Below are 16,479 nucleotides of genomic sequence, written 5' to 3'. Positions count from 1 at the left end.
ACTCTCATTCTGACGGCACCCATTCACTGCAGAGGATCCATCGGTGAGCAAGTGATGAAGTCCATTATTAACATTTCATGAAGTGTAACAAATCCATCATAAAGGAGATTTAACTTTAAACTCTCACATCTGACCAAAATTCAAATCCATAATCCATAATAACACTTTTTCCAATGAAAAAGTTCATCCCCTGTAGTCATTTAACACCAAAATTAATCAACATTTTAGACTGTTTTGTCTTGTAAATGGAGCTTGGTCTGTGCATATTTCTCTCCTGATTCAGATGAGACAACTTTTTCATTGAAGAGATCAATATTATGTGTAGAGGACTTGTATTTTAGCCTGAAACAACAGTGTGAAGTTGTGATGCCTTTATCAGCTATTTGGACTCTCATTCTGACGGCACCCATTCACTACAGAGGATCAATTGGAGAGCAAGTGATATAATGCTACATTTCTCCAAATCTGTTCAGATGAAGAAAAACTATCTACATCTTGGATGGCCTGAGGTTGAGTCCATTTTCAGCAGTTTTTCATTTTTGGGTCACTTTAAATCAATACTGTCAGTGGGAAGTAAAAAAATTACACATTTATTCATACAAATGTATAAAAATGTGCATTACTTTATTATTTATTTTTCATTAAAAATAAATTGAAAAAATACCACAACATTAATTTGGACTTTAATCTATAAGGAACCACAAAAGGAACTTAAGTATCTTTTAATGCAGAGTATGTATGGCATAACCGCTTTTCCCAACGACTGTGTATAAAATAAATGATTTATTAAATTATTGTGAATATTTAGCACTGAGATATACTTCATTCTCATGTATAAGTTCGATACACAGGAAAGTTATAAGGCACATTCATATGACAGCATTTCATGGCGATTACATATACTGTATTTCAATGGAATGCTTAAAGTAACTGATGATTAATACATCACAGTTATTGATCACATATGGCTTTGACAGCAGCTCAATATATTCTCTATTTATGGAAGTAAAATTAAACTGTAAGTGACATATGAATCAGAGCCATTAGAGTTTGTTATAAGGCACTTTTTCCCACAATAAAACTTGTGACTATAATAAATGTGACTCACATTTGAACAAAAGTTTCTGTGAGGGCTACATTTCTTCAAGAATAAACAGGATATTCTGGCCTTTGTTAGTCCACAGGATGAGTAACAGTAAATTACTGCTTTCAGAAAGTGCCAACGTTAAACTGCAGTTACACAGTGTTCCAAACAAAAAGATCATTCATAATGATGTCATATCCTGTACATCCAGGAGCAAAGCATCTTGCTTAGTCCGAAGGTGGTCCCGTACTACGAGATGTTTCACCAGTTCTGAGCTCAAATCTAAAAGCATGAATCAAATTAGTTGATGAGTCACTATCTCAGTGGCATTTGAAAAGTGCAAAAACATTTTGGAAAAGAGTTTAAAGAAGCACTAAAAAACTGAACGTCATTTGTGAGTTGTATTATTGATTGAAAATGTTGTTGCTGCAGTTCAGTGACTGCAAATTGTATCACTGAGGAAAAGATACCTTGAATGTCCTCGTTCAGCGAGGCCCTGAGCGCATTCAGCTGCAGTAAAGAGCATGTCTGCAGTTCACTAAGGCTAAGAATCTTTCTCCTTATGTTCATGCTACTGTGGGTGGCTTGCTGAAAATAAAACAAAAATATGCACAAAATAAATACCAGAGAAATTACCACCAAGACAGTCACACAAAAAACCACACTGGATTACATTCAGATAACACTTACACTCCTTTGCCTTAAAGGCACAGAGTACAACAGTAACATTCCAGAAGTAAATATTAGTGCTGTCAAACAATTAATCACGATTAATCACATCCAAAATAAAAGTTTTTGTTTACATAATATATGTGGGTACTGTGTATATTTATTATGTATATATAAATACACACACATGCATGTATATATTTAAGAAAAATATGTTATATTTGTATATTTAGCAAATGGCTGCAATATAACAAAGAGTGAAAAATTTAAGGGGGTCTGAATACTTTCCGTACCCACTGTACATATATATATTATATATATATATATATATACTGTAAGTAAATTAATGTTTATTTCAGTAAGGATGCATTAAATTGTTCAAAATTGACAGTAAAGACATTTTCAGTGTTACAAAAAATTCTATATCAAATAAATGCTGTTCTGTTGAACTTTCTATTCATCAAAAAATGCATAATCGCTTCCACAAAAAGAGGCACTGTTTTCAGCATTGATAATAATAATAAAGTAATAAATCAGCATTAGAATAATTTCTGAAGGATCATGTGACACTGAAGACTGTGGAAATGACGCTGAAAATGTAGCTTTGCCATCATTACACTGTAAAAAAAAATCTGTAAAATTGACGGTAAAAAAACGGCAGTTCACCGTATATAGTAGGGGAATTTACCGTTAACCATTTAACAGGATTTGACTGTAGCATTTTTACAGTCATTTACCGTTAAATTCACGGTCATTTTTTACAGTGTACAATACAATAAAATGACATAAAATATATTAAAATGGAAACCAGTTTTTTAAAATTGTAAGAATATTTCACAATATTACTGTTTTTACTGTAATTTTGATCAAATAACAGTTAACATTTTGAACAAATACAGCCTTGATGAGCATAAGATACGTTTTTTTTAAATTTATTATTTTTTATACTTATTACGGGTATATTATTTTATGCTTCAAATGAAAGTTTGAAATGTTGTGAATCATCCCAGAGATGGCTGGTTTGGTTCATTACAGGAACTTTTTATTGAAGAATTTTTTTGAAATCCATGTAGAGAAAATGAAAGGGAAAAATACCGCAAACAAGTCTGATTTTCTGCCATCATTTACTCACCCGTATGTGATCCTGTGGAACTTTATCCTGTGAAACACAAAAGTAGATATCTTGAATGACACTTTTATGGTGTTTTTGAATCTATTTTGAAACTTAAAAGCTTCAGTTCCCATTACAAGCTCCATTTTTGTTTTGTAAGTGCATGCATAAACCACCCAACGCATTCTCCTTTTGTGTTTCACGGAAGAAAGACTATGTTGAGTGAACTATGTCTTTGCAACCTCTCACCTCTTTCTCCTTCTGTTCGGCCCATAGCTTGTCTCTGAGAGTCCTGAGTGCTGCTTTTACTTCCTGTTTTAGCCCCCGAGAGCAACTCCCACGTACCTCTGCCTCACATGAGCTCTGAGGATAACAAAAACCTAATGCTTTTCGCAACCTCATAAATCATGACCTGAGATACAACTCAGGAAAACTACTATCACGACTCTCTGCACCCACCTCTTTGCTAGATGCTCCTTCGTCATCCTCCTCCTCCTCACTCTCACTGTTGTTGATGAAACACAGCTGAAGGTTTTTAGGACTATTAAACCTGAAGGATGGAAACACACAGCACACATTAAACAGAACAAGGTAGCTAAAGATTATGAACATGCACATGTGAATTACCGTGACATTATGACAGGGACACGGCAGGGACTGTAGTCGTTCTCATCCGCCCATGGCTCCCGATGGAGTGAATGGTGTTTTGATTCTGTCCAGCATCCAAGTATTCTGTCTCGCTCTGATAAACCTAGACTCTGAAGCATAATGAGGTCTTTAATATTTTCATAAATATAAATATATATAAAGTCCTGGTAAAATGTTACCTCTGCTTTTTTCCTTCTTTCCTCTTCCTGCCTTTCTAGCTCTGCAATCCGCAAACTTAAATCTTCCCATTGCATGATGGGTAGGTTGTGATCACCCAGGGGGGACTCCTCACTTTGCTCTTTGGTCCCCTGTCCCGAGGGTGAGGGGTTATCAGTGGTCCTCTCATAATACCTGTCGCTGTCTGGATTCTCCTCCATCCGTTGGAGAGTGATGCTAGTCCAGCATAGACAGGCTAAAAGCACATGCAAAATTGTATATATTATAAAATATAAAGACATAAAATAATTTCCAAAACCTTTCCAAATCTTTCATAAAGCTAAACAAAAAAAATATTTTGAGGGGGGAAAAACATCCAGGGTGACTCAACAAAATGAGTGCGTTTTCTAGTCTGAAAAGCTGATTTTAAAAGTTAAAAGTTTGTTGTGACAATTCAAAATACATTTTGAAAAGCTTGGGGTGGGTGATATTTTGAATGTTTTTGAAAGTCTTTGAAAGTGCTCACCAAGGCTACATTAATTTGGTACATTAAACAGTAATATTGTAAAATATTATTACAATTTAAGTCATTCTAATATGCTGATTTGCTGTTCAAGAAACATTTCTGTCAACATCATCAATGTTGAAAACAGTTGAGCTTCTTAATGTTATGTGGAATTTTTTTTTTTTTCAGGATTATTTGATGAATAGAAAGTTCAAAATAACAGCATTTATTTGAAATAGAAATATTTTGCAACATTATAAACATCTTAAGAGTCACTTTTGGTCAATTTAATACATATTCGCTGGATAAAAGTATTAATTTCTTAAAATGACCCAATGGACCCCAAACTTTTGAACAGTAGTGTATGTTGGGATGTACATACAAATTCTCTTTAAATGCTATAAAGTTTTATAGCAAATTTAGCAATCATAAAGGGTATATTTCATAACAAACTTCAGGAGAATTTGGAAACATGGCTGGGAACAGGCCAAAAGACATTCTCATGGAGAGAGAAAAAAACACGTTTTGTTTCTGTATACAGATACGGCTACATAAGAAATTGCCTGCAGAGAGAGTAAAAGTTGGAATCTGTTTTTCGCTGTTAATATAATTGTTTACACGTTCATGAGGGACAAAATGAAATTAAATGACCCTTCAAGTAAGACACTAGGAAATTGTATTTTATTCCAGACCTTTAAAGAATGTAGCCATGCTACATTAAAATGACTGTTTTCAGAGAAAACGAGCCCAGCACACTCGTCACATTAAAATGAAGTAACGTGAGCATTTCTGTTTGCTTCATGACGCATGACTAATACTTGAATCCTTAAAAAGCATCCACTAAAATGTTTTTTTTCTATTCATCATAAATGTTATACTCCATTTTAGACGTGACAAAATTGGATCGTATCGTGGCTGAGCCTCCGGTTCCCGTTTTCTTTTCATTTCTAGGAGTTGTGACATGAATTCACTCACCTTTTATTGTAAAACTGATGTCGACATCGCGACTGTCAGCTAAAATTCAATGTATTTCAACATTTCACGCTGTTTAATGAATTATTTCTCACTACTTCAAGCCTTCCTCTGCTGGAGAGGAAACACCCCTCTGGCTTTCCCTTTCCTCCCGCCCTCCGTCCGTGTTTCTTCAAGTATGTTTTCTTGAACCGCAAGTTTACGGCGACTTTTTAATCGATGTCGATCGTCTGAACTTGTGGAGTCAGTTGCTGCAGTTAAAGTCTGAATTGCGCGTTAATGTTTTGTATAGTGTTATAGTGAAAGCTGGAAGTGCAGATAAGACTGTTTGGGAAGGGTTGAGAAAGTAGGTGTCCGATTTCACATGTTGGGACTGGGAGATGAAGACTGCGAGCAGATGGGAAAGTCTGCGGGACTGTGGCGTGTTCACACTGCTGATGAAAGCTGTGATGCAATGCTTCAATAATGTAGAAAATCACATCCCCTTAAACCCTAACAGAAACTTCACATCGCGTCTCTGTGTAAATATTTGAATATTTCTGGAGGAGCTCGAGGTTGCTGATGCAGTTTGAAAGTGGACTAAAGTATTGAAAATATTTAGCAACAAAAGTACTCACTAAAATGAAGACGGAAAACGTTTGAAAAAATAAATAATTGTATTATGCAGGATGATACAATAAAAATGATGAAATATTGAATGGAATGTTAAAAAATGAAATATTAAACAATATTTAAAATGATTTTAATGACTATAAAACGTCAAGTTGTGTATCCATTAAATAAATAGTAAGACATTATCTTCTAAAGAAGTGTTATTGCATGACAACAACACTTTTAAATGCATTAAAAAATAGATAATTCCAAAAATATATATGCCAAAATGTTTTCCTCTAGGAATGTTTTGCATTTTTTTGAGAGCTATATCTTTTCTTTTTTTTTTTTTGGATAGTTTCCTAGACAGAAAATAAGTGTTATGTCGCTGACCCATTTACGTACATATATAGGCTATGTAGGCTGTATGGGTCATTGATGCAAAGCATTTCTTTTTAGAAATGTATTACATGTGGGTATGTTGTTGTCATATGTTGTTGTCATTCAAGCAAAATAAGAATATTAATAGTAAGACATTATGACGATCATGTAAATGTTTAAATTCAAATTTCAGTTACGTTTACATAAACTGAACTAATTTCTAATATTTTATTATTATTATTTGTTGAAATAGAAAAATAAATTTAAAATTAAAACATTAAAATTTCAAATCTTGACATATCTAACTATCATATATCTATATAGTATCTCTCATATATAACCTTCATTTAAAAACTGCATGTTGTGTTCACTTGTGTTATCTTTTACTAATATTTAAATTTGTTTGATGATCTGAAACATTAAAGTGTGACAAACATGCAAAAAAAATAAGAAATCAGGATTTATATATATATATATACACACATATATATATATAAATTTGATCTATAAAAAATATATATATATTTTAATTAAGAATTTGTATGTTCTTCCTTCAGCATTTCTACATACTCTCTTTTCCTATAAAAAGAAAGCAATACAGTGTAAATGTCATTCATTTGTCCTCAAACTGTAGCTAAACTCTATCTGTCTGTTCTGGTGGAGCTTCCAAAAGTTCCCACTGTGTGGCATCAATGAGCCTATAGTTGATTTGTCTGTATTTCTGTGGGTCTTTCTGCCTCTGTCTGCGCACCTCTTCATAGAGACTCTCAAACACTGGCTGAGGGGGTGTGAATCGGCCCACCCTGGCCAGGTCCAGGTAATAATCCCACTGATCCTTGTCCAAATTGAGGAGGTGCTTCACCTGCACACCTATGTCTTGTTTTCGTTGCATCTCTCTCTGCACTTCCTTCTCCATCTCTTCCTGGGTGGGCAGCTTTACTGAGCCCTCCAGGACAGCAAGAGCAAACTTAACCTATGGATACAAACAAGAACATTAGAGTGAGAACCAGTCCCATTCAGTATTCAAATCATATTGCGTTTCCTCTCTGCTCACCTGACAGTCAAAATGTATGAAAGGGCAAATAATTTTGCAAATGCCAAAAAAGAAAATTGAAGGGAAGCCAGGGGGCAGTAAGTATTTGTAGAGTGGAGTCACAAAAAGATCCTGTACGTCCAGTCCCAGCTCTGATGGACAAAGGAAAGGGAAGTTAAAGTTGTATCCTGTACAGAACAGAAGAATATCAGCCTGGGTCACTGATCCATCCTGGAACTGTAAAGATCCGTCCTCTAAAACCCCAACAACAGCGCTAGCCTGCCGGATACCCAGAGGAGGAGGTAAGGACATGGTTGGTGTGTTAGGACTTAGAATCACCTAGAATGAGAAAAACATTTGCGCATAAGAAATTGAAAAACAGTCGCTCAATCTCAGTCACTTATTGGTGAGGCCAAAAAAGGCCAATTCAAAGTGTTTGATTTTAAATGTTAACCAATGAGATGGATAAAATGAACAACACAAAGGGATACGGCAATCAAAAATAACATTTCTGTTATTATTTATTCACACTCAGTTTGTTCTAAACCCATATGACTTTTTTTGTGAAACTCAAAGGGAGAAATGTTCATACTGATCTTTTCAAAACAATAAAAATGCATGGGTGGGAAGGTTTAAAGTCACAATAAAATGGAAGTAGCGAGTAGCGACACATTTTTTTCTTCCATATTGTGACGTTCATCCTAGTGTAACACAATATTGAAAAAAAATAAGCAGGGCGAAGACTTGGTTCTGTCTATCGGTTGCTGATTGTTTTTAGAGATACGTGTTGCACTCAAAAGTGGAGGCAGATGAACGTGAGCTTGCATTATTAATTATTGGAGAAACCTAGTATATATCCAGTTATGACATTTCTATTAAAAACAAAAAAAAGAAAGAAAGAAAAGAAAAAGGAAACAGGCACACATAAATTGTTCACAATAAGATCTGTAATATGCATTCTAAAATAGATAAGAGTGAATTTTCACTTCATGCGAACTTTAAATATGGGTCTGTTATACTTTTATGACTTCAAAAGACCTTGAATCAGTTTTATTATCCTTAACTAAAATTAAAACCATAAAAAATTTTTTATACTTGAAAAACATTAACTTAAACTTGTTTTATTTCAGCTAGTTGCCAAGGCAACATTTCTCATTTTTTAGTTAACCTTTAAGTAATAAAATAACTATAACTGAAATAAAAGTTAATACAACTATATATACATAAAATCTAATAAAAATTGAACACAAAAAATGACAACCTTTAACTAAAATACAAATTGGAAATATCAAAATCAAACCAAATTAATAAAATCTGAATAAAACCTATAATAGCATATCAATATTGTACATCTCTTAAATGGACTGCTTTTATGGTGCTTTTGGTCATTTTTTGGAGCTTGTCAGCGTCCGTCATGATTCCGAGCAGCATGAACTAACATCTTTTGTGTTCCACAGTGAAAAGAAAGTCATTCGGCTCTGGAACAGCATGAAGGGTGAGTAAATAATGATCGATTTTTGTTTTCAGGTGCCCAACACTTTAATTTTCAACCAAACAAAGCTGTGGCATTTAAAATGGTATGTGACATTATAAAAAAGGAAGCTAAGCCACAAACCTGAGCATTAACTTGGGCTAACTCGATGGAAATATCCACACCAGATGCTCTGGCCCCCAAGACCACAACGGACTTGTTGGCGAAGGGCTCTGGATAGCGGTACGAGTGGCTGTGCAAGACTTTCCCTGCAAAGCAGCAGTGGATGAAGGCACAGATAAATGCAAGAAGATGAGAGACAGAGAGATAAAAGGGAAGATGCAGGGGTGTAATGAGACTAATGGCTGGGGCTTTCAGGGTTATGCATTTGTAGTGATCAGTGATCATTTGTTGTACCTTTAAAATGCTCAATTCCAGGAATGCAGGGCAGGTGGGGGTCGGAGTAATGCCTGCAGAAAGAGGAAGGAAATATGAGTCAGCGCTGAGACGCTAAAGGGCTCCTGTGGTCTTCTGAATTCCCTCACAGAAATGCCACATGAATGCATAACATAATACCCATTCACATCACCTCAGCGAGAATTCAGCCAGATAAAAGCCTCTGGGTATATCATGGGGTAAATGAACATGCCACTATTTGAATAATGCTATGCATTTAGAACATCACCACGAAGCTGCAATCGGAGATTAGATGCAGTTGTGTCCATTGGAGCATGTCTGGGAGATAAAAGGACTCTTTAAGATGGCATCCCTCACCCGTTGCAGACGAACACCGAGTCAAACGTCTGCGTGTTCTGGTCTCCACGTGTGCTGCGCGAAATTACCTCCCACGTCACAGCTCCCCCCGTCTCCGTCTCCATGGAGACGGGCTTCACCTTTTCCACCACGGTGCTGAACTGTGAGGGACAAAGCAGTCTGTCATAAGCAATATTCTTGCTTCCGTTGGTAAGAAAAATACTTAGTAACATTGAGAACATTTCTCGAAACACACTGGATGTGTCCTTCGATTTTGTGGTGACGCTGATGCCTTTGACAAGCAGGGGTCAGTGACCCCTACATGCCTGATCTCAACTTTCTGGCCATAGCGGATCTACAACAATATTTCCCTAACAGCTCTTTTTACTCAAATAATACAGTTTATTTGGAGTCTTATGTAGTTGGACTAAGAGAAGACTAAGAGAGTCATGCATTACTTTCTCAGATTTAAAATGAACGGACACATGCCAAATAGCATTTGTCGCATGATAATTGATCCATAAATGTCATTCACGTCAATATTAATTGTTCATACATTCACAGTTTCCAATATCATCAGTTTCCCTTTTTTCTGTTTCTTTTTCAGATATGTAGAGACATTATGTTTAGGTTTTGCAAAATATACAGTCACAGGGATAGTGATGGACTGGTTTTTAACAATAGTTTACTTTGGATGGTTTATTTGTGTCCTGTTTTAGGGTTTATTAAACTTAGACATAAAAACCTGCAATGCCAGTCTACGTTTCTTGCAATAAAAGAGCAGTTTACTAGGGGATTGATTCAAGAAGTAGTTTAGCCAAAAATTTAAAATTGCTTTAAATGTACCTCACCCTCAGGCCATCCAAAATGAGTTTGTTTCATCATCGGAACAGATTTGTAAAAAAAAAAAAATTCTTATTGGCAAATGGGTCCTCAGCAGTGAATGGGTGCCGTCAAGAATGAGAGTTCAAACAGCTGATAAAAACATCACAAAAATCCACAAGCAAACCACATGACTCCAGTCCATCGATTAATGTCTTGTCAATTAACGTCAAAGCAAAAAAAACTGAGTGTTTGTAAGAAACAAGACATTTTAACTTTAAAATGTTGCTTCTGGCCAAAATACACATCCATATTCAATAATAATGCTTCCTTCAAAATTTAATTCCTTGTTGTCTTCTCACATCATAATCCACCAACATTTGTTTAGAACTGTTTTGGACGGGTTTTTTTTTGCTTGTAAACTGAGTAAACTTGATCTGTGCATATTTCTCTCCTGATTCAGACAGCTACCTTTTTCACCGCAATATTATGGATAGAGGACTCATAAGAAACGGTTTGAAGGTAAAAACTTCTTAATGATGGACTTGTTTATTACAAAAATGCACTTTTATTTTATTCAATTAAAATATTAATTGATGGACAGGAGTCATGTGGGTTGTTGTGATGCTTTTATCAGCTGTTTGGACTCTCAATCTGACGGCACCCATTCACTGTGGATGATCCATTGATGACGTGAAGTGAAGGAGGGTAAACATACCTATTAAGCTCACCAAAATCTACGTTGAGACATTTTAGTGCACAAGTTATTGGTTTCAGTACAAAAAGTTATGTTAAAATAAAATATTAATCTCTCACACAAAAATATTAAATTTTATTTTAAATGACAAAAGCATTTCAATTAAAATATACATCATTAAATGCAAAAAGTCTGGCTGTGCTGAATGGGTAATTTTTGTACCCTTTAAGCACACCCCTGTTCCCATTAAGCTCACATCATGTTTTATTAAAATTCTTGTTTATTTTAAACAAACTTTTTAAAGAATAACTGAAAAATATTTTATTTGAAGGTACCAAGTCAATCACAAAAAAACAGAACACTAAAATCAAGCAACAAGGCATTCAATTTGATCAGTTATATATTCATAGTGAAGTGTCATTTAAGCACATTGCAGAATCTAGACTAGTCCACGTTCAGCTAAGTAACATATTCAAAAATCAAATAAAACAAACCAACAAAACATTTAATTCATGGGGATGAACACAGAAACTAGCCCCATTATGAAGCCTCTTATTAAATGGATGTCAACTTATCTATAGTCTTTCAAGCCTGGAATACGATTTTTGCTCCGATTTTCCACCGATTTAGTCTCGAGAAGTTGACGCTAGTTGCCAAAGGTCAGAGCCAGTCTGCAGATTTGAGTCGACTGATTTCATAGATAATCACATATGATGGTCACAAGACTCCAATTTATTAGCTTCAGACTTTGATTCCACCCAGTCGGAGGAGATCAAACGTGTTTGATATTTTCAGCTGATTTTAGAACGCATATTGTTTTCATTTCCTTTCATTTCGCGTGTCTCCTAGCAACAATGCGCACATTTCTGGATGAGTTTGTTGTGATTGGAACAACTTGAAGGTCTAGTAGTGTATGATCCTCAATATTTACTATGTACAAGTCACAAAGGAAAACTGGCCATCAAACGACTGAGGGTCACATACACTGGTGTTTTAAAAATCTGTTCAAATGTTAAAAGTTGTGTAGTGTATTCCAGCCTTTAGTCGCTTTTTTCCTGGACAGATACGACAGGCTCCTTCTTTGAATGGATGACATGCCTCTTTCATCTTTGGGCATAAACTATAGTTATGTCTAGATTTTGTCATCTTAAAGCTGTGAAAATAAGTTATTAGCCATTTTATAAAGATTAACTTAAAGTGACAACCATCAGTTTCATGTAATATTTATTAAAATGACAAAACTTTGCAAAATAAATAATCTGGATCATGTATTAAGTTTATACATATTTTATTATGAACATCTATTATTAACAATATGTATGAAATTATACTTTTTCTTACTGATGTCACACTGAAGCTGTGTGATTTTCATGTAGTGTACCCTTTAAGTTCACCTTACAATAATATGAAATCTTTAAAGGGGTCATATGATGTTGCTAAAAAGAACATTATTTATTTATTAAAATGACAAAACTTTGCAAAATAAATAATCTGGATCATGTATTAAGTTTATACATATTTTATTATGAACATCTATTATTAACAATATGTATGAAATTATACTTTTTCTTACTGATGTCACACTGAAGCTGTGTGATTTTCATAGTAGTGCACCCTTTAAGCTCACCTTAAAATAATATGAAATCTTTAAAAATTACAGCAGTATAAAACCACAGACCAGCAATAAACTGTGAATTTATAATATTATGGATTTAAAAGTACAAGCCAGTGCCTGTGAAGTAATAAATTAGCGTAGCACACAATCTTATACAGCTAGTCAGCTAACGTTTTCTGTAGCATCTGCGCTATGTTGCTAAAACTATCTTTTGGATCTAACTGTAATTATTTCCCACATCTAAGTTCCAGGTTATATAATATGCAAAAGTCTAAAAATTAATCTCTTAATTTTACAGTAAGTAGTGAAATTTACCCAAAATAAAGACTTAAACATTTAAAAAATGCACATTTAACGGGCTCTTCTTTTGGTGAAAGTTTTCAGACAGCTTTCAAAATGGCCACCAGACAGTGTGAACCCATGGATACCCATATCTCAGTGTGCAATGATCTGATTGGCTTGAAATTACAGGAGGTATGTAGTAACAAACACATCAATTGGTTAAGACATCAAGTATGATAATGCATTATTTTTTCTTTTTATAATCTGAGCTCAAAAATGGAAGTGTGCTTAATAGGTACGTTACCGTAATGCTTAATTTTCTATTCCTTTTCATTATAGACACAGAATTTATAATAAAGACAAACACATACCTTGATATGACGAGCAATATCATGTTTCTCACAGTATTTTTCCAAATACTGCTGAACCGATGTATGGTGCAAAAAAGAATTCAGGCGGTCATCAAAGGGAAAATCAGGGAACATCATAATCTCCTTAGGCAAATTGGTCCTTAAAACAGATGAGATTTTATAGTACATAAAGTTATATAAAGTACAAAAATGATAATAAATAAATAATTTCCCTGCTCAGAATAATAATAAAAAAACATCTCTGTTCTCCCGACTTGGTCAAGTCTGCTGGTTTTGGGGTTACTTCTGCTTGTCAATTTGGGAGATCAGACCAGCTAGACCAGTCTAAGGCAAGTTTAAGATGCTTTTATTCTCGGCAGGGATAGGAACAACATATTGCTCTTTACCTGAGATCCCTATACATACTGCTGTGGATGGGATACCCATTGTCATATGTGCCCACTCGTTCCTCATAGAACCACGTCCCACCCAAATGATCGGTCATTTCATACACCACGGGTGGATCAAAGGCCTCGGGCCTAGACAGGATGTGCCGGGCAGCCCAAAGCCCCGCCGGCCCGCCTCCTATCACCGCTACACGAGTTCTGCTCCTACGCTCCATTCTCCAGAGCTACAAGGAAAATGAACCAGACACAAAAATAAACAAACAATAAATAAAGTTTCAGAGTGAAAAGGCAAAAAGTATTTTCCATCCCGATATTATATAATTCCTCGTAATTTGTGTAAATAAATATTAATTTTATTTTTCTGACAAATGTGCGCATGCGCACTGTCGCTCTTTATCAGCATACCTGCAGGTCTTATATGAGTCAGAAGCAATTACCTGTTCTGGATCGGAAAACTCACTGCCGGTAATCACTCACACACACTACACACAAAGCTGTTTACTGCGGAGATTTAGCGAGCATAATCCCCCATTTTGAAGGCCTTTCGAAAAGATGTGTCACTAATGTGAACTTCGGTCATGTCTTTGAGTCAGCTGCCTCCAATCAATATGGATTTCTCCTGTTGTTTGCTGTGGGGCGGCTGCATTGGCTGAAAGGAAAATCTTCCGGCAAGCTCACTTTATAACTGTCAGTTCTTATCAGTAACGAGACACACACCCACACTGTATACGCCACTGCCAATTCTTTCAAAGTTTTACAATACCGTCGTTCCCAACACATTTCCCTCGTTTCTTTTCCCAAGAAATGATCTGACTTGCTGTAAAGGGGGCGGATGATATAAAGCGCGTGCAGTGAATTCAAAATAAAGGCACAAACCGTCTCTCAGTCAGACATTTTTTAAAACTGCTTCATGTAAAAATCTCGATAAAACGGATGTTCTTACTTGAAGTATAGAGTTACAATTATATGCACCCAGTTTAATCTTATGTAGCTAGTTGTTTGTTTGACATCACATTTGTGCAATGTGACACTTTTTTTTGTCAATTTACCAGACAAAATGTTCACAGCAGGGCATCACTAGACAGGCCCTTTTTACTGGACACCAAAATATTACTTATAAATCCTTGTCTGACAATGGACAGAATACTGTATACTGACTTGAGAATCATTGTCCCTGATAGCCTACTGATATTTTGTGAATAAAACACTCTTTTGGTTTAAAAGTGTAAAAATGCTTTCCCTGAGTGTAAAACTCATGTTGCATCAGAAACTGTAAACTTTTTATAAATGTACTTTAGCATTCATAATACTAATTTCTTTACTTTATATTAGAAGTTCCCATAGTTGTAGGCAACCATTATTATTGAATTGGTTAATGTCAGATAAGCACTGAGTGGAGCAGAAATGCTTGAGGCTGAAGTATAGAGAATTGATGTTACATTACATAGCAAATCACCATAAAGATTATACTCAAGTTAATTATATTTAATTAAGTTTAAATTGCATGATTATAATTATGCATAATTCAATGCAGGCAGTTGGACTCTTTTTTTCTTTTTGAGTATATTAAGCCTATTATACAAGGCCTTTATTAAAATTATTGTAGGAAACGTAGGAGAAACCCCATAAACCTATTTCTACATTTATTAAGTGTTAATATTGAGATTAACTATCTAAAATCTTTACTGGCTACAAATTATAGTTAGAAAGTTGAAGATACAACATCAGTCACTAGTTTTGTATATATACTTTGTGGATTATCTTTTCCATCGAGTACAGAGTGCTTCTATTTTCTGCCTCTAAATACCATCCTGTTTTTCTCCCCAAAGTTATGTCTTTGACTCGAGTAAATTTGAGTTTACTGACATTTATCAGGCTCACTGATCCGATGGTGGCATTTTATCAGAGCTTCTCTGGTCTGAATGTCTACAGAGCAGGATGGACACAGATAAAGATGATGAGCTTCATTCTGTAGATCACGGATATGGTTATACTACTAGAGGACATTTACTAACTTAAAACGGTGTGCTCCACAATTATGCATGAATGATTCATGTCAAATAGCTGGGTCAAAATACACCAGTCTACACTCATGCCATGTGTAGAGGCTCCAAGGCCGTTCAGTTTTAGATATTACCTTTCAAAATTGTGTAGTGAAATGCTCAGTTACTGATACTAGTCACTTTGCTTTCAGCACAGAAGGCCTTTGAGTTGGCATGAAATGAACGCGTGTTGTAGATCTTATGACTTCTCTCTGGTGACGTCCAATTAAAATCCATTTTAGTCCACTGTTTTCTTACAAACGACTGCAAGCTTGCTCTCAGATCCACCTCCATCCAATCAGCAATTTTGTTTGCAATAATCTTTTCATTCAGATGTATGTCACTATATGAAAGAAAAGATCTGTTACTACTTCCATTTCATCACAACTTGAATTCCATGGCCTCAGAGAGTTAAATCATTGAATATCCGCTCATCTGATGCCTACTGAACGAAAAACTGGTTAGCACTTTCTTGATCTGGCAAGCTCTAATCAGATTGGCTGATTTCGAGCAACTTTCAAGAGTAGAATTCTACATGTTGAAATTTCCTGTTATCTGTTCAGCCGTTTGTAGAGTTTGAATGACACACTTAAATGACGTCGCCGTCGGTCACCTTACTTCACTTCCTACTGGTGGTGCGAATGGAAACCAGGAAAATGGCCTTAGTGGAGATTTAAGTTCTCAGAGGAGTGGCTGGTTTCTATAACCAACCGGTGTCAAAGCTCCTTATTTGAGAGAAACTTGTCCCTTACTGTCACATAAAAACAATGAAACTCTGTTTGACCACTTTAGGCATCTCCTCCCATCTAATTGGCCGTTTTTTGCCCAAAATAAATTGTTTTGTGGGCCTTACACCATTTAGTCAAGGATCTTCTATGTGTGATTACTGT

The 16,479-nt window shown here is 35.4% G+C and overlaps 3 protein-coding genes across 4 annotated transcripts in view; 1 reads left to right on the top strand and 2 right to left on the bottom strand.

Annotated features, from left to right (window-relative positions):
* Window positions 1-622: 622 nt before the first annotated feature.
* Window positions 623-5,486, bottom strand: LOC107702786 (schwannomin-interacting protein 1-like). Of its 2 annotated transcripts, XM_016505200.1 has the most exons (8): window positions 5,149-5,486; window positions 3,692-3,924; window positions 3,492-3,622; window positions 3,324-3,414; window positions 3,114-3,227; window positions 2,886-2,912; window positions 1,555-1,672; window positions 623-1,366 (listed from the first exon to the last, which is right to left on the bottom strand). In XM_016505200.1, the coding sequence occupies exons 2-8, from the start codon at window positions 3,887-3,889 to the stop codon at window positions 1,266-1,268; spliced, it is 780 nt and encodes a 259-aa protein (XP_016360686.1). In that variant the 5' UTR covers window positions 3,890-3,924; window positions 5,149-5,486; the 3' UTR covers window positions 623-1,265. The 2 variants fall into 2 exon arrangements, with proteins under 2 accessions (XP_016360686.1, XP_016360687.1); XM_016505201.1 differs by lacking the exon at window positions 2,886-2,912.
* A 1,184-nt stretch (window positions 5,487-6,670) lies between these two features.
* Window positions 6,671-14,356, bottom strand: LOC107702795 (flavin-containing monooxygenase FMO GS-OX-like 2). The gene is made up of 8 exons (XM_016505211.1): window positions 13,985-14,356; window positions 13,548-13,771; window positions 13,162-13,300; window positions 9,396-9,535; window positions 9,039-9,091; window positions 8,766-8,890; window positions 7,172-7,489; window positions 6,671-7,090 (listed from the first exon to the last, which is right to left on the bottom strand). Exons 2-8 carry the CDS (start codon window positions 13,760-13,762, stop codon window positions 6,752-6,754), a joined length of 1,329 nt encoding a protein of 442 aa, XP_016360697.1. The 5' UTR covers window positions 13,763-13,771; window positions 13,985-14,356; the 3' UTR covers window positions 6,671-6,751.
* Window positions 13,965-16,479, top strand: part of LOC107702794 (uncharacterized) — a 33,987-nt gene continuing 31,472 nt past the window's right edge. Inside the window, exon 1 of the mRNA XM_016505210.1 lies at window positions 13,965-14,012. The gene's annotated coding sequence lies outside the window, so the exon portion shown is untranslated. The remainder of the gene's footprint in view (window positions 14,013-16,479) is intronic.

Source organism: Sinocyclocheilus anshuiensis, unplaced genomic scaffold, assembly GCF_001515605.1.
Source record: "Sinocyclocheilus anshuiensis isolate Anshui unplaced genomic scaffold, SAMN03320099.WGS_v1.1 scaffold1035, whole genome shotgun sequence".
NCBI lineage: Eukaryota > Metazoa > Chordata > Actinopteri > Cypriniformes > Cyprinidae > Sinocyclocheilus > Sinocyclocheilus anshuiensis.
Note: the sequence above shows the minus strand (reverse complement) of the source record. Positions and strands in the feature narration are given on the sequence as shown.

What these genes read in the sequence shown, in the direction of transcription:
- LOC107702786 (XM_016505200.1), bottom strand. Translation starts at nt 3,889, where the DNA reads ATGGAGGAGAATCCAGACAGCGACAGGTATTATGAGAGGACCACTGAT. An exon ending in AAAGAAGGAAAAAAGCAGAG is followed by an intron (nt 3,623 to 3,691) that starts GTAACATTTTAC and finishes ATTATGCTTCAG; the next exon opens with AGTCTAGGTTTATCAGAGCG. An exon ending in TTCCACAGGATCACATACGG is followed by an intron (nt 1,673 to 2,885) that starts GTGAGTAAATGA and finishes TTTTATTTTCAG; the next exon opens with CAAGCCACCCACAGTAGCAT.
- LOC107702795 (XM_016505211.1), bottom strand. Translation starts at nt 13,762, where the DNA reads ATGGAGCGTAGGAGCAGAACTCGTGTAGCGGTGATAGGAGGCGGGCCG. An exon ending in AGTATGTATAGGGATCTCAG is followed by an intron (nt 13,301 to 13,547) that starts GTAAAGAGCAAT and finishes ATCTGTTTTAAG; the next exon opens with GACCAATTTGCCTAAGGAGA. An exon ending in TCATACATTTTGACTGTCAG is followed by an intron (nt 7,091 to 7,171) that starts GTGAGCAGAGAG and finishes TTGTATCCATAG; the next exon opens with GTTAAGTTTGCTCTTGCTGT.